The sequence below is a fragment of the Pezoporus occidentalis genome, unplaced genomic scaffold, assembly GCF_034315485.1.
Source record: "Pezoporus occidentalis ecotype Australia unplaced genomic scaffold, CSIRO_AGI_Poc_V1 ctg329, whole genome shotgun sequence".
Taxonomy (NCBI): Eukaryota; Metazoa; Chordata; class Aves; order Psittaciformes; family Psittacidae; genus Pezoporus; species Pezoporus occidentalis.
This window is the reverse complement of record NW_026915257.1, coordinates 229,260-249,492: the sequence shown is the minus strand read 5'-3', so window position 1 is coordinate 249,492 and position 20,233 is coordinate 229,260. Positions and strand designations below refer to the sequence as shown.

Below are 20,233 nucleotides of genomic sequence, written 5' to 3'. Positions count from 1 at the left end.
ACCCCCCGAGACCCCCCCTGGGCACAGGTAATGGGGGGTGATGGGGGGGGGTTGGGGTGCACACAGGGATTTGGGGTGCATGAAGGGATTGGGGGGGGCACAAAGGGATAGGGGAATCCCACAGAGGAGTTGAGGGGGGGATGAAGGGATGTGATGCAGGACAAAGGGATTTGGGGTGCATGAGGGGATTTGGGGGGGGCACAGGGGGACCATTCGCCCCCCACTCCTCCCACTGGTTCAGGCCAGGCTCCGACTCAACCTGAGCTAAAGGGGATGTGGGAGGAGCTGGGGATGGGGTTTGGGAGCCTGGGGGCGGGGGGGTGTGTGTGTGTCCCTGTGTGATGTGGGGGGTGCTGAGGGCTCCCCCTGCCCCACAGCGCCCCCCGGCGGCCGCCCCCATGGAGCAGGAGGAGCCCTGCGTGGTGGAGCTGCACGACTCGGACGAGGGGGACGTGGTCCGGAGGGTTTACATTGGTGAGGAGGGGGCGAGGGGGGGCTGGGGGGCGTCCTGTCCCCATGGACCGATGGGAAGCTCCCCATGAGCCGGCTTCAGGGAGCGCTGGAGCCCAGAACCCCCCCCCCAGTGCGGGGCTGCACCCCCAGAGTGGGAGCAGCAGCTCCGGGAGGGGATCCTGCCCCTCTGCTGCGGGAAGGGGAGACCTGAGAGCAGCTCCAGGGCCTGAAGGGGCTGCAGGGAACCTGGAGAGGGGCTTGGGACAAGGGATGGAGGGACAGGGCAAGGGGAATGGCTTGAACCTGCCAGAGGGGAGACTGAGATGAGCTCTGGAGCAGAAGCTCTTCCCTTGGAGTGTGCTGAGGCGCTGGCACAGGGTGTCCAGAGAAGCTGTGGCTGCCCCATCCCTGGCAGTGCTCAAGGCCAGGTTGGACACAGGGGCTTGGAGCACCCTGCTCCAGTGGAAGGGGTCCCTGGAGCTGGGTTGGAGCTGGGGGAGCTTTAAGGCCCCTTGAACCCAATCCAGGCTGGGGTTCTGTGGTTCTGTGGGGGGTGTCAGCCCTATCCCCAGCCTCTCTCTCTCCCCTCCCCGCAGCCGACGACGGCATCGTGAGTGACTGCGAGGACGAGGTCCTGCCCCACGAGATCATCCAGACCGTGATCCCGCACAGCCCCCTGCCCCCCAAAGCCAAGAAACGGGGGGCACAACCCAGCTCCGGCGCCGCCACGTCGGCGGGGGGCTACGGCGAGGAGGAGGAGGAGGAGGAAGCGGGGGGGACGCGGCACCGGGGCGGGCGCCAGCGCCCCTTCATCTGCAACGAGTGCGGGAAGAGCTTCAGCCACTGGTCCAAGCTGCTGCGGCACCAGCGGACTCACACCGGGGAGCGGCCCAGCACGTGCGGGGAGTGCGGGAAGAGCTTCAGCCAGAACTCGCACCTGGTGCAGCACCGCCGGACCCACACCGGGGAGAAGCCGTATCGGTGCGGGGACTGCGGCAAGAGCTTCAGCTGGAGCTCCAACCTCATCCAGCACCAGCGCATCCACACCGGCGAGAAGCCCTACAGCTGCGGGCAGTGCGGGAAGAGCTTCACGCAGAGCAAGAACCTCATCAAGCACCAGCGCACGCACTCGGGCGCGCGGCCCCACCGGTGCGCGCAGTGCGGCCGCGGCTTCGCCCAGAGCACCAACCTGCTCAAGCACCAGCGCGTCCACGCCGCCCGCGGCCAGGCCCCCGCCTGCCCCGAGTGCGGGCAGAGCTGCCGCGACGGCGCCGAGCTGGAGCGGCACCGGGCGCAGGCGCACGGGCACGAGCCCTTCATCTGCGTGGAGTGCGGGGAGAGCTTCGCCCGCAGCGCCACGCTCAACCGCCACAAGCGCGTCCACAAGCCCCTCTTCGTGCCCTGAGCGCGGCACCGAGGCGCGGGGACTGGGCCGTGGGCAGGGGCGAGGTGACGCGGAGCTGGGGACACAGGGACTGAGCTGCGGGCACGGGAGTGAGGTGACACCGTAATGGGACACAGGGACTGAGCTGTGGGTACCAGGATGAGGTGACACCGTAACGGGACACAGGGACTGAGCTGCGGGCAGGGGAACGAGGTGACACCGTAACAAGGGACACAGGGACTGAGCTGTGGGTACCAGGATGAGGTGACACCGTAACAGGGGACACAGGGACTGAGCTGCGGGCAGGGGGACGAGGTGACACCGTAACAAGGGACACAGGGACTGAGCTGTGGGTACCAGGATGAGGTGACACCGTAACGGGACACAGGGACTGAGCTGTGGGTACCAGGATGAGGTGACACCGTAACGGGACACAGGGACTGAGCTGTGGGTACTAGGACGAGGTGACACAGTAACAAGGGACACAGGGACTGAGCTGTAGGTACCAGGATGAGGTGACACCGTAATGGGACACAGGGACTGAGCTGCGGGTACCAGGATGAGGTGACACCGTAACAGGGGACACAGGGACTGAGCTGTGGGCACAGGAGTGAGGTGACATCATAACGGGACACAGGGACTGAGTTGTGGGTACCAGGATGAGGTGACACCGTAACGGGACACAGGGACTGAGCTGCGGGTACCAGGATGAGGTGACACCACAACAGGGGACCCATGGACTGAACTATGGGCAGGGAGATGAGGTGTCACCTCAACACACAGGGACTGAAATGGGCAGGGGGACAAGGTTACACCTCAGCTGGGGACATGGACTGACTGGTGGGTAGGGGGATGAGGTGACACCTGAACAAAGGACACAGGGACTGAGGTATGGGCAGGGGGATGAGGTGAAACCTCAACTGAGGACATAGGGACAGCCACAGGCAGGGGGATGAGGTGACATGGAGCTGGGGGACACAGGGACTGAGCTATGGGCATAGGAACGAGGTTGTCACCTCAGCAGGAACACATGGACTGAGCTATGGGCAAGGGGACAAGGTTGTCACCTCAACAGGAACACATGGACTGAGCTATGGGCAAGGGGACAAGGTTGTCACCTCAACAGGAACACATGGACTGAGCTATGGGCGGGGGGATGAGGCTGTCACCTCAACAGGGACACATGGACTGAGCTATGGGCAGGGGGGCGAGGTTGTCACCTCAACAGGGACACATGGACTGAGCTATGGGCAGGGGGATGAGGTTGTCACCAACAGGGACACATGGACTGAGCTATGGGCAGGGGGACGAGGCTGTCACCTTAACAGGAACACATGGACTGAGCTATGGGCAGGGGGACAAGGCTGTCACCTCAACAGGGACACATGGACTGAGCTATGGGCAAGGGGACAAGGTTGTCACCTCAACAGGAACACATGGACTGAGCTATGGGCAGGGGGATGAGGCTGTCACCTCAACAGGAACACATGGACTGAGCTATGGGCAGGGGGATGAGGTTGTCACCAACAGGGACACATGGACTGAGCTATGGGCAGGGGGACGAGGCTGTCACCTCAACAGGGACACATGGACTGAGCTATGGGCAGGGGGACGAGGCTGTCACCTCAACAGGGACACATGGACTGAGCTATGGGCAGGGGGACGAGGCTGTCACCTCAACAGGGACACATGGACTGAGCTATGGGCAGGGGGATGAGGTTGTCACCTCAACAGGGACACATGGACTGCCACAGGCAGGGGCCAAGGTGCCTCAAGCCCCACCAGACCCCAGTGCCCTCCTGCGTGTGAGCCCCAGTGGCCCTGGACTGGACCTCGGTGCCCCCCCCTGCAATGGGGTGGCCCCATGGATGTAGATACTGGGGGGAGGGACAGGGGTGGGAGCCACAGGGGGGTCCCTGTGCCAGTGGAGCGGGGCTGGATGGGGCCTTGGCTGGGAATAAAGTTCTTCTGTTTGGGGGCACATGGAGTGTGTTTAGGGGAAGGGGCGCACTCCCGGGATGAGGCTGCTCCAAGTGGTGTGGCCACAGAGCCCCCCTGTTGAGAAGTCCCGTTTATTCCATGCTGCCTACAAAAACAGGGGTCCAGTGCTGCTGGGAAGAGCCAGCAGGGAATGGGGAGAGGTAGGGAAAGGGGAGCAGTGCCCCACAGCCCCCCCCCCCCGAGCCTCTGCTGCATCCCAGGGTGAGGGTGGAGGCTACGCCTTGGTGGTGGCTCCTTGTGCTGCTCCCAGGGCTGTGAGCTGCTGGATTTTCTGGCTCATCACTTCCACCACGGCTGGGGGGGGAGAGCAGGGGGTCAGGAGGGGGGTGCTGGCTCCCCCATGGCAGGGAGAGAGGGAGGGAGGGAAGGGGGGGGGTCTCACCCTGCTTCATGGCGTGTTTCTCCTGCAGCGCCGGCTGGATCTTCTCCATCTGCTTGGTCAGGAAGTCGATTTTCCGCTTGAAGAAGTCCCGGGCATCGTCGGCTGACTGGGATGGGGGGGAATGGGGAAAGGGGGGGTGAGAGGAGGGAGAAGAGGGGGAAAAGGGAAAGAGGAGGAAAAAGGGGGGTGAAGGGAAAGGTTTCTCCCCTGTCCCCTCCTTTCCTCAGACAGGGAAGGCAACGTGGGGGAAGATGGGAAGGAGGAGGAAAGGGCAGGGAGAAGTTTCCCCTTTTTCCCCTCACTCTCTATTTCCCTCCCCTTCACTCCCATTTCCCTCTTTTTCCTGGGTGAGGAAAAGGGGGAAAAGGGAGTGAGGAGGAGCATAAAGAGGGTGATGGGGAACTCCAAGCCCCAAACCCGACAGCATCCCCCTGCCATCCCCTCACCTTCTCCACGTAGTAACCAGTGCCGATGTCAATGAGGACTCGTTCCACGTCCGAGAGCTTTCCAGGAACGTACATCTGGGAAGGGGGTCAGGGAAAGCAGGGAATGGGAGCTGGGAGGAGTACGTGGCTCCCATGGGAAAGCCGGGATGGAGCCGGGATGTGCCGGGTACCGGCAGCACCGTGGGATGCCAAAGGTTTGGCACAGAGAGCCCGGAGGGGTGGGAATTGGGAGCAGGAAAAGGATACGGAGCTGGTGAGCGGCACCAGCAGGTCCTTCCCTGGGGGAAGGCAAGAGGAGAGTGAGGGGAGCCCAGAACGACATCAGGGCCCCCCCAGCTTCCCTGCCGGCACCAAGAGGGGGCAGATGGGGCTTGGGGGGGGGGGCTCAGAGCAGGAAGAAGCAGTTTTAGGGTGCAAAGGCAGGGAGGGGGGTCCCAGCCTCGGGGTGGGGGGGACACAGACCCCACTTGCCTTCGTTGCTCTTGGTGAGCACATTGAGGCAGTCCTTGGCTTCCACGTACTTGGTCTGCACCACCTTGAGCTGGGCGATGGAGGACGAGAGGAACTCCACCTCCTGGAGACGGGAAGGGGGGAACAGGGGTGTCCCCAGGCCCGTGTCACGCATGGGGACATGGGGATGAGGCAGCCCCCCCTCCCCGTTCCCACTCCAGTATCCCCTGGGGCCCAACAGCCCAGCCAGGCCCCACACATCAACCCCAGCCCCATACATCAGCGCCAGCACAGCCCCCCCATGCCCATCCCCACACATTCCCGCTAAACCGCACAGCCCAGTTTAACCCAGTATAGCCCAGTACAGCCCCCCTCCCTGCCCAGCCAGGCCCCACACATCAGCCCCAGTGCCACACATCTTCTCCAACCTCCGTAGCCCTGTATAGCCCCCCCACAGCCTCCCCATCACCACACATCAATCCCAGCACCCATAGCCCAGTTTAGCCCAGTTCAGCCCAGTACAGTTCCCCCTGCCCAGTCAGGCTCCATGTACCAACCCCATCCCCACACAGCCCAGTTTAACCCAGTACAGCCCAGTACATCCCCTCCCATCCAGTCAGGCCCTACACATCAACCCGAGACCCATCCCCACGCATCCCCTCCAACCCCCACAGCCCAGTATAGCCCCCATACGGCCTCCCCATCCCCATCCATCCCCTCCAACTTCCACAGCCCAGTTTAACCCAGTATAGCCCAGTACATCTCCTCCCATCCAGTCAGACCCCACACATCAACCCCAGCCCCCATAGCCCAGTTCAGCCCAATATAGGCCCCCCCGCCCAGCCAGGCCCCACACATCAGCCCCAGCCCCACACATCCCCTCCAACCTCCATAGCCCTGTATAACCCCCCCCCCCATCACCACACATCAACCGCAGCCCCCATAGCTCAGTTGAACCCAGTTTAGCCCAGTTCAACCCAGTACAGTTCCCCCTGCCCAGTCAGGCCCCATGTCTCAATGGCCCCATAGCCCAGTTTAACCCAGTACATCCCCTCCCACCCACTCAGGCCCCACACATCAACCCCAGCCCCCATAGCCCAGTTTAGCCCAGTTCAACCCAGTACAGTTACCCCTGCCCAGTCAGGCCCCATGTATCAATGGCCCCATAGCCCCATCGCCCCACAGCCCAGTTGAACCCAGTTTAGCCCAGTTCAACCCAGTACAGTTCCCCCTGCCCAGTCAGGCCCCATGTCTCAATGGCCCCACAGCCCAGTTTAACCCAGTACATCCCCTCCCACCCACTCAGGCCCCACACATCAACCCCAGCCCCCATAGCCCAGTTTAACCCAGTTCAGCCCAACACAGCCCCCCCCCGCCCAGCCAGGCCCCACACATCCCCTCCAACCTCCATAGCCCAGTATAGCCCCCCCATAGCCTCCCCACCACCACACATCAATCCCAGCCCCCACAGCCCAGTTGAACCCAGTTTAGCCCAGTTCAACCCAGCCCCATGCCCAGTTAGCCCAGTTTAACCCAGTACATCCCCTCCCACCCACTCAGGCCCCACACATCAACCCCAGCCCCCATAGCCCAGTTTAGCCCAATTCAACCCAGTACAGTTACCCCTGCCCAGTCAGGCCCCATGTATCAATGGCCCCAGTTCAGCCCAGTACATCCCCTCCTACCCACTCAGGCCCCACACATCAACCCCAGCCCCATAGCCCAGTTTAACCCAGTTCAGCCCAATACAGGCCCCCCCCCACCCCAGTCAGGCCCCACACATCCGCCCCAGGCCCACAGCCCACGCTAGACCCACGCATGCCCCCTTCCCAACCGAGCCCCCCATCAACCCCAATGACCCCCGCCCAGCAGGTCCCCCCCGCCCCTCAGAGCCCATCGCAGCCCCCCCCCGGACCTGGTCCAGCTGCCCCTTGAGCAGCTCCAGCTGCGGCAGCGGCAGCTCCCCCGCCGGTACCGGCTGCGCCATCTTGGGCCGGCCGCGACGCTCCGGCGCCGCCCGCGCCTCTCGCTGCTCCGCCCCACAGCGCCCCCTGGCGGCTGGAGGAAGGAGGCAGCAGCCGCCCCACGTTGGGGGGTTGTGGATGGGGGGGGGGGCACATTCCAGCATCCCAAGAACCGTGTCCATCCCATGGGAGCGACATCCAAGGTGTCCCCCCCCCAAGCAGTGCCATGGGGACAGGGGCCCTAAGCAGACCTCCCCCCAACCCAACAAGGGATGGGGGGCAAGAGTGGGGGGCTCTGGGTCCCATTCAGCAGCAGAGGAGGGGGGGAAGGAGCCTCAGTGACCTTCCCTGGGGGGGGGGGGGGGGGGGTCAGCCCTAGGGACTGAGGGGAAATGGGAACACACATGGGGGGGGGCAGAGGTGAAAGAGCAGCAGCTTTATTGGTACAGAACAAACGCCTAAAAGCACTTCTGTTAAAATAAATAAGACAGAAAACACCCCCCCCGCCGGCACCCCAAAGGGCCTCAGCATCCCCCGCCCTCACTGCAGGCAGACAGGCAGCCCATAGGCAACAGGGGCTGCCCCAATGAGGTACTTGAGTTTGGGGGCTTGGCGTGCCTGGGCCATGTAGTCAAGGAGAGGGGCCCCCGAGCCCCCCCTGAGCCAGCCCTCCAGCAGTGCCTGTGCGTAGCGATCCATGTCTCGGTCCGTCACATCCCACAGGTTCCCCAGGACGAAGGGGCTGCAAGGGAAAAGGGCCTTAGATCCCACACTGGGCATGAACACACACACCCCCCCCCCATCAGCCTCACAGAGAGACCCCCCCCTAACTCACCAACCGGCCATGATGTACTTGAGGATGATGCCGGAGCCCTCCAGGCTGCCTCTGACGACGAGCAGGGCGCTGCTGCAGCCGAAGAGCAGGGTGACAGCACGGCATTCCAGCCGGGAGATGGTCTGCCCGTCCAGGAAGCGGGCGCCTGCTCCATGCCCGGCATAGCTACAGGGAGAAAGCACCCCTGGGTGAGCCCTGGTGTCACCTCCTACCCTGCAGGGTGGCCCCAAGCAGCCCCAGGGATGCTCACATGTAGAGGTCATGCTCCAGGAGGGCTGCCTGCATCTGCTCCGGGCTTGGGACTGCTCCTGTCACCCCCTTCCAGCCGGGCTCACTGTGGGAATGCTGGTGAGAACAGGGTGGGGGGGCACAGACCACCCCCCCCCCTCAACCCCTGCAGCCCCCCCGGAGCTGTTCACCCACCTCTCAAACCAGCCCCGGAACCGCTCCTCGGTGCCCTTGAGGTTGCTGTGCGGGTTGAGGACATAGAAGGTGCTGCTGGGGTTCACGCCACGGCTCAGCACAGACCCTGCCTGCTGCAGGAGGGGGCACACGACGTCAAGGGCAAGGTTTGGGGGATCCCTCCCACCCCAGGGCTGGGCTACGTGGGGTCCCCCCCACATCCTCTCACCTTCTGTGCCAGGGAGTAGCTGAGCAGGAAGCGCAGGGAAGGGAGCCTGGTGACGGGCACAGCCTTGAGGCACCCCATGCTCTCCCAGGGCAGCTTCTGGAGGTGCTGGGAGAGGAGGAGGAGGAAGGTTTGAGCAGAAGGGAGGCAGCAGCAGGAGGAGGTGATGCAGGGCAGGGCTCTCACCTTATCCAGAACCAGGACGAGGGAGCTGCTGCTTTGCTTGGCGCAGGCTTTCCTCTTCTCCACTGCCTCCTGCAAGAGTTGCTGAGCCTGACGGGGCTGTGCTGAGCAGAGGCTGAAGGCCACAGTTTGAACATCACAGGGGGAGAGGAGGGGAGCAGCGTTCAGCAGTGCCTGCAGGGAGGAAGAAGAGGGTGAGAGCAGAGGCCAGGTAAGGGCTCAGCTCCCTGGACTCCTGCCCAAGCCCAGCACCTTGAGCAGGGTGGGATCCGTGTCCCTCCAGCCACACTGGAGGAGCTGGGGGTGCAACCGGGTGGCTTCCTCTGCCAGGGTGGGCTCAGGGCTGGTGGGGAGCAGGACCCCTCTCCAGCAGCCCAGGACCTGCAGCTCCAGGGTCTCAATGAGGCTCTGCAAGAGGTCAGAGAGTCACTGGGGGGGGGGCTGGACCCCAAACCCTGTTCAAAATACACCCCACAGGGTGGTTTCCCCCCCACCTTCATCCTGTGGTCCAGCTCGAAGCGGCGCAGCCACCAGTCCTGCTTGTCCGTGCAGGCGTTGGCTTCCTTCTGCTCCTTCTGGATGGTGTCAAAGTCCCTCAGCACCGAGCGCAGTGGGGTCTGGAGGAGGAAGGGAGCAGTGACCTGAGCCCCTGGCATGGCAGGGCTGCCCCTGTCCCATCCCTACCCTCACCTTGGTGAGCGCCGTGGGGATGCGGATGTTCACAGGGGTGCTGCCCTTCTCCAGCCGTGTCAGCAGCAGCGTGTCCCCTACGGAGCCAGGCTGGGTGCTGGTGAGGGTCAGCATGCACACAGTCACCCCTGAAAGTCACACCAAGAGCATAAGGACAGCACCCAAATGTCACCCAGCGCCCTCCTGGGCAATGGGCTGCCTGCGTTACTGGACTCCCACTGGCTCTTACCGCTGGGGATCTGTTGCAGCTGCATCCCAAACCTGTCCCGTTCCTCAGGCCCCAGCCCCGTGGAGCTGAACATGAAGAGCCTCTCGAGCTCAGCAAGGTGCTGGCTGCGCTGGGCAGTGCTCCCCTCCTGCAGGCAGAGCCCCTTGAGCTGCTCGGTCACGTCCCCCACTGACTTCTTCCCTTTGCTGCAGAGAAAAAGGCACTCAGGAGGGGAATAAGCACCCCAAAAGGGCAAGCCCCTTCTCTGTGATGCTCTGGGGGTGAAGGGGGGGGGACACGGAGGGACGCACTGGATCTTCCTGTGGATGACATCAAGCAGTTGGTGGCGGGTGGTGATGGAGAGGGACTCGGAGAGCAGGTACGCGGTGGAGAGGGGGTCCCGGCTGCCCGTGGCCAGAGCCAGGAGCTGGCAGAGCTGGCTGTGCAGGGTGCTGGGAGGGCAGTGGCTGATGCAGTTAAAAGCATCCTTCAGGAGCTTGAGGACTGTGTCCAGGGAGGAGACATCTGGAAGGGACAAAGCAGGAAGAGCCCAGGGCAAGATCAGTGACGGAGCCCTGAGCAACGCACGCCAAGTGGTGCTGAGGGGAGCAGAGGGGACAGACGTGGTGTCCCCAGCACAGCCACCAGCTCCCAGCTGAAGACCAGCATCCCACGTGCAGGAAGCTCACAGGGCAGCCCCATGCTCCCCTTGGTGAGCAGCCTGATGCCCCCCCAGACACTCACCCACTTCCCTTCCTCAGGAAATGGTGAGGAACTGGGATGAAAACCCCACTGTGGGTCAAGATAAAGACACAAAAGGGGAGCAGCCCCTCTCACGCTTCCTCCTCAGCTCTTTTACCCTCTGCCTGCAGTTTTTACCCGTTTTAAGTATGGTTTTGCAGAGTTGCCACCAATTGCCACAGGCTCAGCTTCAGCTTCCCACTCCCAGCACCCAAACCTCCCCATCACACTGTGCTGGGTGCTCACCACCAGCTGCAGGCAGGGTCCCCTCCGGGTGCAGCGTGTCCCTGCTGCCCAGGCACTGCACTGCCAGGACATCCTCACCAGCCTCCTGCTGCTTGTGCTTCTTGCCTGCACCTTCCTGCTTGCACTGAGCCTGCTGCCTGCTGACTGTGGGGAGGGACAGAGATGTCTAGTGCCTGGGACTGACAGGGACAACCCCCTGCAAGTGCATATGGGGCCATGAAAGCAACAGCCCCCCCCCCACCAAATCCTGGGGCAGCCCAGCTCACCTGGGGCTTTGGCTTCTTCCTCAGAGTCCTGCAACACCTCAAAGCTGATCTGAAGCTCTTCTTCCATCTTCTCCTCTGCCTTCGTGGCCCTGGGAAGCTCGCACTCCTCCTCTGCTCTCTTGTTGGCAGCCCTGCGGGGCGCTCGCTCCCTCTTCTCCTCTGCAGCCCCGGCCCTGTGGGTGCCCGGCCGCCCTCTGCGAGGCTGGGCACAGCTCCTGCGGGTGCCGAGCCCCTGCGAGCTCCCCTTGGACCTCGTGGGCCGGGGGGACCGAGCTCTCTGGGTGCAGGAGGGCTTGCGGGAAGCTGTGGGGGTCCCCCCCGCTGCAGGAGCCTCCAGGTCACTGTCATCGCTGAATGTCACCTGGAGCAGAGGGACAGCGGGTGCTGGGGCTGGTGCTGGGCACACCGAGCTGCCCCTCACCTCCCTCCCCACTCACCTGCAGGCGAGTCTTGACTCTCCCCAGCGCTCTGGGTGCTCGCAGGAGCTGGGCCTTGCTGCTTGGGGGGGAGGACTCGCTGAAGATGGTGAAGGGGGTCCTGGGGCCCGGGGCTGCGCGGGCCTTAGAGGGGAGACGCGGTCTCTGGTGTGGGGTGCAGGGCACCGTCACCGGACGGATGACAATGGGGGGCACCTCCGTGTCCAGGTCACTCAGAGCAAACACGTCCTCGGTGCTTGGCACAGCCGAGGGCTTTGTTCTTTGGCCCTTCTTCACTCTGGGCTTAGGCACGGCCACAGCCAAGGTTGGCTTCTTGCTCCTTTGGGGTTGAGCCTTGGCTGTCTTGAGGGCCTGGGGCGCAGCCACCGCTTCAGGCTCTGCCGGAGTCGGTGTGGGCAGCTGCTGGCTCCAAGAGCTGGCAAAGATGGCATCCATGGAGTCACCGTGGCCAAAGGTGGCTGTGGCTTTGGCGAGTAGCAGCGTGGCCCTGGAGACCTCCAGGCTGGGCACGTGGGGCCTGCAGGACGCCAAGAACTTCAACCCTGGCTCCAGCTCCTCTGCCAGGTGTGGGCTGGCCAGGCTCTGCAGGGCCAGGGTGGCGTAGCAAGAGGCCAGCAGCTCGTGCAGCAGCTCCAGTGCCGGCGGGTCCTGGCTGGTGGAGGTGTCCCTCAGCTTGTCCTGCAGCACGGCAGCGAAGCGGGTGGCCACGGCGGTGCAGCGCGGCACCACGGCACGGAGCAGAGCCAGCCCCTTGGCCGTGCTGCCTGCTGCCAGCTCAGCCTGGGCACAGGAGAGGAGCCAGCGCAGGCAGAGAGCAGAGAGGCAGAGGTCGGAGCAGAGGCAGCAGGGGCAGGCTGTGGGGTGGCTGAGGAAGGCCGGCCTCTTCCTCCTCGCAGGCTTCAGCTCCGGGGAGGCAGTGAGGGCATCCGCCTTCCCTGGCTCACTCACAGTGGCCACAAATGCCAGCGTGGGACCCTTCAGGAAACCCTCTTCTTCTCCAGGGGGCTCGGAGATGGAGTCCTGCTTCTTCCTGCCCTCCAGTTTGCCCTTCCTGGGCAGGATCTTCATGTAGCCTTGCTGCTCTTTGCTGGTTTTCAACTCTGCAGGTGGAGAGGATGGCTCTTTGGGTCCTCCCTGCTCAGCCCTGACCCCTGCAGCCCGAGGAGGGGTGCAGAAACCAGAGCCAAAGATGCTGCTTTCCCCACCTACACCTTGAGTGGCTGGAGGAGTCACTTGAGGAGCCAAAACATGGCTCAGTCACCTCCCACCTCTGCACCCATGATGATGGGGAGCACCTGCACAAGGCAGATCTTTCTGGAGCTGCCCAGGCTTGGGGCTCACCTCCTCCATTGCCCTCCTCCAGCCCCGAGCAGGGACTCACCACTGTCGGGCTCCAGGATGAAGAGAGCTTGCTGCAGGTCCAAGTGGCTCAGCTCCAGCTCACTCTGCTGCAGCTCCAGCTGGGATTTCAGCACCAAGAAGGAAGTAGACCTAGAGGGGAAAAACAGCCCTCAAAGGACCACCCCACAGCAGCTCTCACTCCATCCCTAGGGCAGTGTGGGAGGGAAGCTGATGGGCAGCGAGGAATGAGCCCACATCTGACCTGACAAGATGAACTCATGGAATAACGTTCCCCAAAGGAGATGCTTGCTCCAGACCAAGCTGAGAAAGTGCCAAACCCTCCCACCAGGGCCAGTCCCCCACTGAAGGGACACAGACACCAACATCCCCTGTGGGCATAAGGGCAGCTCATCCCTAACCAAGCCTAGGGCCAGGCTGTTTTCCCCTCCACAGTGAACTCACCACCGTGTGGCCTGCAGTTTCATGGCCAGCTTGACAGCCTCCAAGCAGAAGGCTTTGGCTTTACACACCACCTCCAACCTGCTGAGGAGAGCCACGAGGTGCTCCGAGCAGGCCAGCACATCAGCCAGCACTTGCCACTTCAGCAGCAGGTTGTCCCCTGCAAGGCAGGACAGGAAGGTGACCAGAGCTGCTCCTCACAGAGGCAGGGAAGGAGCCCAACTCTTCGTGGAGGAGCAGGGGGACTGTGGTCCACAGGAGTGACCAACTCACCATAATCCACAAAGTGGCCATCAGATGCTGTTGACTGACATCCCAGCACGCTGCTGCCCATCAGCAGGAGGATGATGCTGCGGAAGAGCTTCTGGGCTTCAACAAGAGCTGTCTCGGGTGTCTTCCACCCTGTGTGAGGGCAGCTCTGGGTATCAGCACCAAGACCCTCCCCAGCCCCAGCAAATCCCCTCTCCTCACCCCAAACAGGCTGGTCTGGAGAAGCCCAGAGATAAAACATGTGCATGGAGCTTTGCCCATGGTCCCTGTCAGCCTGGTGCTCAGCAGGAGGCTTTTAATATCCCCCAGGAGCTCACCTTGCTCAAAGATCTGCTGCCGGAGCTCCAGTGAGAGGCGAGCAAGGGGGAGGCTCAGGTAGGTGGCCACGAGCTGCAGGACCTGGGCTCGCAGCAGGTACCAGACCTTGGTGACTTTTTGCAGAGCCATGTTCTGGAGCACCTTCAGCAACAGGGAGAGACCCTCTTCAATCTGCAGGGAGAGCAAGAGTCACCATTTGCAGGCCAGGGTGTCTCCATGCCCAAAGTCCCTACCCACAGTATTGAAATGGAGCTCAGAGAAACACAGAATAGTTTGGGTTGGAAGCAACTTTAAGATCATCCAGTTCCAACCCCCTGCCACTGGCAGGGACCCCTTCTTCCACTGGAGCAGGGTGCTCCAACCTCCTGTGTCCAACCTGGCCTTGAACACTGCCAGGGATGGGGCAGCCACAGCTTCTCTGGGCACCCTGTGCCAGTGCCTCAGCACCCTCACAGGGAAGAGCTTCTGCCTTATCTCCAACCTGAACTCCCCCTGTTCCAGTCTGAACCCATCACCCCTTGTCCTATCACTCAGTCCCTGATGCAGGTCCCTCTCCAGCATCCTCATAGCCCCCTTCAGACACTGGAAGCTGCTCTGAGGTCTCCACGCAGCTTCTCTTCTCCAGCCCCAATGTTCTCAGCCTGGCTCCTATGGGAGCTGCTCCAGCCCCTGATCCCCCCCGTGGCTTCCTCTAGACTTGCTCCAACAGCTACATGTCCTTATGTTGAGGACACAGCAGCTGCTGCAGCCTCCTCTTGGCCTCCAACACTGCTCCTGATGCAGAGGAGGCCTTGCAGGAGCTCACCTGCTGGGTGACACAGCACAGGTGGCTGCGCAGCAGGAGGCAGCTCTGCTGCAGCACCACGTAGGAACTGTCACTGCTGTCGGCTTTCTGCAGGCAGGACTCTGTCTCCTCCAGGAAGAGCTGGAAAACACCACAGCAGCATGAGGGCTGCAGCCACAGCTAAGGCTGGGCTCAACCCATGGCCCCTTCCCTCCCTGCCAGCCTTACTTGGGCATAGCTGGGGCATTCCAGCTGGAAGAGCAGCTTGGTGACCTGGCACAGGGCACTGGCCGTGCCCAGGCTATCTCCAAGTGTGCTGCACAGGGCTTTGACCAGGAGGTAGCTCTCCAGGGCTTGCAAGGGCTGTGGGCAGAGAACACCCCCAGTTACACTCAGAGACCACCTCAGAGGGGCTCTGTGAGCCCAGGGAGGCTGATGACGCATCAGCCTCCTCCCCAGCAGCGTTACCTTGGCCATCAGCTTGTAAAGAGCTGCCAGAAGGCGCAGGGAGGCCACAGTCTGCTCAGGGCTGCGCACAGCTGGGATGCCTGGTGCTGCCAGGAGCTGCTTCCACAAGGCAAAGGCCTCATCCAGGTTTTTGGACAGAGCTGAGGACACACCACGGGTCTGAGACACCCTGATCTCAAACCCGGTGCTTCCAGACAAAGCCTCTTCACAAAGGGCCCAAACCTGCCAGTGTCCTCACCAGTCTCTGTCTCCAGGTTGAAGGAGATCCCATCATACAGAAACTCTTGCTCCAGCAGCCTGCCTTCATAGTTGAGATCATTGGGCTCAAAGTCTTCTGTGTGCCTCAGCCCCTGAGCTTTGGCTCTTTGCTCCCTCTCTATGTTCTGCAGAGGAAGAGAAGGCAGCATGTTAGGAGACACCAACAGGCTTTCCAGTGGGGTCTGAGTGGCTTTTGGTGGTCCTGGTGCAGAGCTGAGCATTGCCAGCAAGGCTGAGGAGAGCACCTCACACATCTATGGAGCCCCAAGGCATTTCCAGATCTGGATCCGGACCCATTTCGGCATCCCACAGCCCCCACCCACCTTCTCCAGCTTGGACTCCAGGGTGCAGATGTAGAGCCAGAGCAGAGCCTGTGCCCGATCATCGATGAGCTGGTCCCGGTTCTGGGTGCTCCTGGGCACCAGCTCCAGCAGCCTCAAGGCTTCCTGGATAGAGTCCAGGGAGGAGCTGCCAGAGAGAGGGGTTAGAAACTGCCTTCAGCCCACAGAACCCCTGGAGCATTGGAGGGCAGGGAGCCCAAACAGTGCAGAGCCAGAGCAGTACCACTCCAGCTCCTTAAAACTCCCCTTGAGGGCCCTCAAATGCTCCTTGGGGGGCTCTGAGGGACCCTGGGAGACGATCCCAGTATTCCGGTGTGTACCCACCAGTCTGTCTGCTGGGAGTAGCTGTGGTAGCACAACACTTGGGCCAGCTCTGTGAGGCCAACGGCTCGCTCGTGCAGGCGGCCGCTCTCCTCCGAGCACAGCTCCAGCAGGTCGCACAGCACGTTGTAGCGCTCCTGCCCCGTGTCAGCGCGCACGCTTTTGTAGGCCTTCAGCTCCGCAAAGAGAACGGTCACCAAGGTCTCCGTGTCCAGGCTGTGCCCCTTCAAGCCGTCCTTCAGGGTCCTAGGGGAAATGGAAGCTGGAGGTGGGTGTGGGGATGAGGCCCGAGGCCTTGGGAGATGTGCTGAAGGGAGCAGTGAGTGCAGGAGCCTGATGTGGGTGGCCTCAGCAGGGTGGAAGAGGGTGTGATGCTGATGTGTCATGGTCCTGTTATGCCCCTGGGTGCCAGGGATGCAGCCGAGACTCTCATTATCTCCCATTTACACACCAAATACAGCAGGATGAGAAAGCAGCTGCCCCCCTCCCCATGACCACAGCCAGGAGTTTGACTCCAGCTTCACCTCCACTTCTCCAAGTATAAATTGGGCATTTGAGCTTCCTGATGAGGATATGACCCCAACAAGTCCAGGGGCTTGATCCTCTCTCCTCCCCAGAGCAGGGGCACTTTTTAGGCGAGATTTATGCCTCAACTATGTGGGATGGCACCCAATGAAACTAATTTCAATGAACCACAACGTGGCCTAACTTGTTTTTCTGTTCAATTACTTGTTGGCTAGCTTGAATTTTAGCTCTAATGCAGTTAAGCGAGTCTATCAATGGCAATTCCAAATCCGTATTCCTGTCGCTTCCACAAACAGTACCGTGCATCCATAATCATGAGGGGATTTAGAGTGCTGAACTGGTTACAATGAGACATGAAGCCCTCAACCCCTCAGACTCCTGGGACTGGCTGGGGCTCTGCACACTGCAGTGGTCTCACAGGGAGAGGCACCACCACAGTCCCAGCATGGGGACAGCTCGGGACACCCAGCCCAGGTCTATACCTTAAGCGCAGCTCCTCGTGCCCCTGCTTCCCAGCCTCAGATTTGACTCGGACCCAGAGGGAGATGGGCTCTGCCAGCAGGTCCCCAGCATGGCCCTGCAGCGCCAGCAGCCACTGCCCCACACAGGCCAGGGCCCTCTCCAGCCAGCCCAGCTTGCGGTGGCTCTCGACCTGCAGCCTGAAGCACTTGTGCAGCTGCAGGGAGAGCAGAGGGAACAGGATTCAGCCTCCCACAGGAGCAAACTCACTGCGTTCCGTGTCCCATCCTCCAATTCCCTTCTAGGCAAAGGGAAGAGTTCAGAGGCAGAGGAGAGAAGTGGAACTGTTCCATGAGCAAAAGCTGGTGCCGTCCCCTCCCCTGCTCCCCTGGCACTGGGACCAGAGTGCCCAGTTCAGCCCTGTTACTCCTGGAAGCATCAAGCAAGCACTTACCCTCTCTGCAGGTATCTCTGGACATGCATAGGCATCCAGTGCCTGCAGCCCCTTGCAGAGGGGCTCACAGATGGAGCTGGCCTCCTCGTGAAGATTCTGGCTGTAGAAGATGTACGCCAGCTTGAAGGTGCACGACACTGCACAGGGGAAACCCAGCCATTAGAGATGTGCTGGAGAGAGAAGGACCCTCTCCTTGTCCAACCAGGGACTGTCACCCCCTGCCCAACCCCACCAGCCACGTCCTGTGCGTGGCAGAGAACCCCCTTGTCACTCCCTGGGGACACAGACACAGAGTTCTGTGACTGTGGCTGACCCAAACCATGGCCAAGGAGCCAGGTTTGGTGCCACCCCCCACAGCACTGACCAGTGACATCCAGGTACTTGGCTTGCTCGCTCTCAGGGAGCTCCTCCAGTGCTTCCAGCATCCACTCCACGCTCCTCCTGCAGCCCGCTGGGAGCTGCTCCAGGCCTGGCCAGCCCTGCAATGGCTGTGGGGAGAAGGGACTGGCAAGAGGCTGCCAAGGACCCACAGCCCACACAGAAGCCCCTTCCAATCCCACCAAGGTTCCCTCTGAAGGCAGAAGCTACCCAGTACTACAAAGGTCTCACCCATCCCCAGTGCCAGAGACTGTCCCCTCCATCCCCCGTACCTGGGAGCACTGGAGGGCATCGTAGGCCACATTGGCAAAGAGCTGGAGGCTGCGGTATAGGAGCTGCTTCACCATCAGCTTCTGTTTGACACCCTCAGGAGGAACCTGTGGCAGGCAGGGAATCAGAGACTGGGTTGGGTTGGAAAGGATCTTAAGATCATCCAGTTCCAACCCCTGCCACGGGCAGGGACCCCTTCCACTGGAGCAGGGTGCTCCAACCTCCTGTGTCCAACCTGGCCTTGAGCACTGCCAGGGATGGGGCAGCCACAGCTTCTCTGGGCACCCTGTGCCAGCACCTCAGCACCCTCACAGGGAAGGGGCTTCTGCCTTATCTCCAACCTGAATTCCCCTGTTAAAGTCTGAACCCATCAACCCTTTTGCTCCAGTCCCTGATGAAGGCCCCTTTCCAGCCTCCTCATAGCCCCCTTCAGACACTGGAAGGAGCAAAGCAGCATCTATGGAGCCTGGACAGCACCAAGCACTGTTGCTCAGAACGGGGGTGCTGGAGAAACCCCACTGATAGATTAAGGGGAGCATCAAGCCTGGAGCAGGCACTCACAGAGGCTCTGATGGACCATGCTATGTGGTCACCCCAGCCTTACCCTCTCCAGCAGCCTGCGCAGGACACGGCAGCTCCCCTCGGTGAAGGCACAGAGGTCGAGCACATCTCCCCAGCCGAAGGGCTGCTGCTTGCTCCTCTTCATGCACTCGCTGAGGGTGGAGCTGACAAACTGGCAGCTCTCAGCCAGCACCAGGAGGAACCGCTCGGAGACCGCTGCCACATCCCTGAGAGCTGCTGCAGCCTGGGAGAAGAGCGGCTCTGCCGGGCAAGCATCATCAGCCAGAGCCTGGCTCAGCTGCACCCCGGTCTCCAGCAGGGCCAGGGGGGCACCAAAGGACTTTGAGCTGCTGCTGGCCCCCAGGAAGCTCCTTGCTTCCTTCACTGCCTTCTTGGCCTCCCTGTAGCAGCTGCCCCTGCAGAGGTGCCGGCACTGCTCCTGGGTGAGCTCGAAGAAGCAGAGGCATTGCTGGAGGCTTGGGGGCTCCGCTGCTTCCTTCCTCAGCACTGCGAGCAAGCAGTCCCCAAGCTGCTGGGCAAGGAAAGCTGAGGATGGCTCCCGCTGGGCCTCATACAAGGCAGCGGCAGCAGCAGCCTGCTGGGCTGTCTGGGAGGTGAAGAAGGGAGGCTGCAGCGGGGACAACGTCTCCCCATCCTCCTCCAGCAGCAGGAGGAAGCGCAGGGCTCGCAGGCGGACCAAGAGGACAGCTTGAGCCTCCTCCTGCGGCCAGTGGGGCTCGGCCAGGGAGGAGCCCCCTCTCCAGAGCAAGCCGAAGCTGCTGTAGGCGATGGCCTTGAAGTCCTTGGAAGGTTCTTGGCCCGGGCGGGAGGCCAGGAGCCGGGCTCGGAGGAGCTCGGCCGCCCTCCAGCAGGCCCCGCCGGCCCGGCCGGCCGTGTTCCGCAGGAGGTGGTACAGGATCTTCTCCAGGTAGAGGGGCGCAGGCTGCGGCACGGCGCTCACGTAGCCCCGGCACGCGGCCTCGGCCACGCTCAGCAGCCTGCCCGTGCTGCCCGGGCTGCCGCCGGCCTTGCCCATCTGCTCCACGCACGCCCGCAGCACCCGGTCGCAGGCCTGGCTCCGCCGCAGCCACGAGGCCGGCCTGGCACCGGAGGCATCGCCCAGGGCTGGCGAGAGGCATTCCTAGGGATGGGGATGGGGTCAGAGCCCAGCACAGGGCAGCCCCAGGGAGGGTTCTCCCCTCCACAGCTCCAGCAGCAGAGCACCCCGGCCCCCCGGCTCACCCAGAGCTGGGCCAGCAGCTCCTCGATGCCCTCCCAGTCGTCCCTCGGGGCAGCAGCATCAGCTCCTTTGAGGTGCTTCATTCCTGACACCAGGCCGGCGGCTCGGGGGTGGGGCTGGAGAAGGACAGGCAGGGAAAGGAGTAGGACCCCCATGACTCTCGGACCCCCCCGCCCCAGGAAAGCCCAGCCCCACTCCCCAGTGCTTGCAGCCTTCTTTCCCCATTCTCTGGCCCCCATGGAGCAACCAGCCCCTTGGGGGGGGGGGGCTCAGCTCCCCCCAGCCCTGTTCACAGACCTTTGGGGGTGCTCAGCTCTCCCCCACCCCCTCTCAGACCCCCTTGGGAAAGCTCAGCTCCCCCCAGCCCCACCCACAGCCCTTTGGGGGGGGGTGTGAGCTCAGATCCCTCCATCCCCTCTCACAGCCCCTTGGGGGGTCCCCAGCCCCATTCACAGCCCCTTGGGGGGGGCTC

General features: G+C 62.5%; 3 protein-coding genes across 5 annotated transcripts; 1 reads left to right on the top strand and 2 right to left on the bottom strand.

Moving 5' to 3' along the window:
- The first annotated feature begins 18 nt into the window (after window positions 1-18).
- On the top strand, window positions 19-1,962 carry LOC134168961 (zinc finger protein 22-like). The gene is made up of 3 exons (XM_062629137.1): window positions 19-27; window positions 378-474; window positions 1,050-1,962. Exons 2-3 carry the CDS (start codon window positions 399-401, stop codon window positions 1,856-1,858), a joined length of 885 nt encoding a protein of 294 aa, XP_062485121.1. The 5' UTR covers window positions 19-27; window positions 378-398; the 3' UTR covers window positions 1,859-1,962.
- Window positions 1,963-3,848: 1,886 nt separating this feature from the next.
- Window positions 3,849-7,187, bottom strand: PFDN5 (prefoldin subunit 5). Its single transcript, XM_062629141.1, has 6 exons — window positions 7,032-7,187; window positions 5,138-5,240; window positions 4,913-4,944; window positions 4,667-4,741; window positions 4,221-4,326; window positions 3,849-4,132 (listed from the first exon to the last, which is right to left on the bottom strand). Exons 1-6 carry the CDS (start codon window positions 7,101-7,103, stop codon window positions 4,053-4,055), a joined length of 468 nt encoding a protein of 155 aa, XP_062485125.1. The 5' UTR covers window positions 7,104-7,187; the 3' UTR covers window positions 3,849-4,052.
- Window positions 7,188-7,617: 430 nt separating this feature from the next.
- On the bottom strand, window positions 7,618-19,873 carry ESPL1 (extra spindle pole bodies like 1, separase). Of its 3 annotated transcripts, none has more exons than XM_062629116.1 (30): window positions 19,764-19,873; window positions 18,565-19,662; window positions 17,963-18,067; window positions 17,677-17,800; window positions 17,313-17,449; window positions 16,882-17,075; window positions 15,878-16,120; window positions 15,536-15,680; window positions 15,193-15,337; window positions 14,955-15,094; window positions 14,715-14,849; window positions 14,508-14,627; window positions 13,702-13,873; window positions 13,388-13,516; window positions 13,118-13,274; window positions 12,696-12,805; window positions 11,315-12,414; window positions 10,878-11,238; window positions 10,612-10,755; window positions 9,936-10,149; window positions 9,646-9,830; window positions 9,417-9,544; window positions 9,221-9,343; window positions 8,979-9,134; window positions 8,730-8,900; window positions 8,547-8,651; window positions 8,339-8,451; window positions 8,166-8,249; window positions 7,916-8,080; window positions 7,618-7,822 (listed from the first exon to the last, which is right to left on the bottom strand). In XM_062629116.1, exons 1-30 carry the CDS (start codon window positions 19,842-19,844, stop codon window positions 7,621-7,623), a joined length of 6,486 nt encoding a protein of 2,161 aa, XP_062485100.1. In that variant the 5' UTR covers window positions 19,845-19,873; the 3' UTR covers window positions 7,618-7,620. The 3 variants fall into 3 exon arrangements, with proteins under 3 accessions (XP_062485100.1, XP_062485101.1, XP_062485102.1); XM_062629117.1 differs by having other exon boundaries at window positions 8,339-8,448; XM_062629118.1 differs by lacking the exon at window positions 8,979-9,134.
- Between the last annotated feature and the right edge of the window lie 360 nt (window positions 19,874-20,233).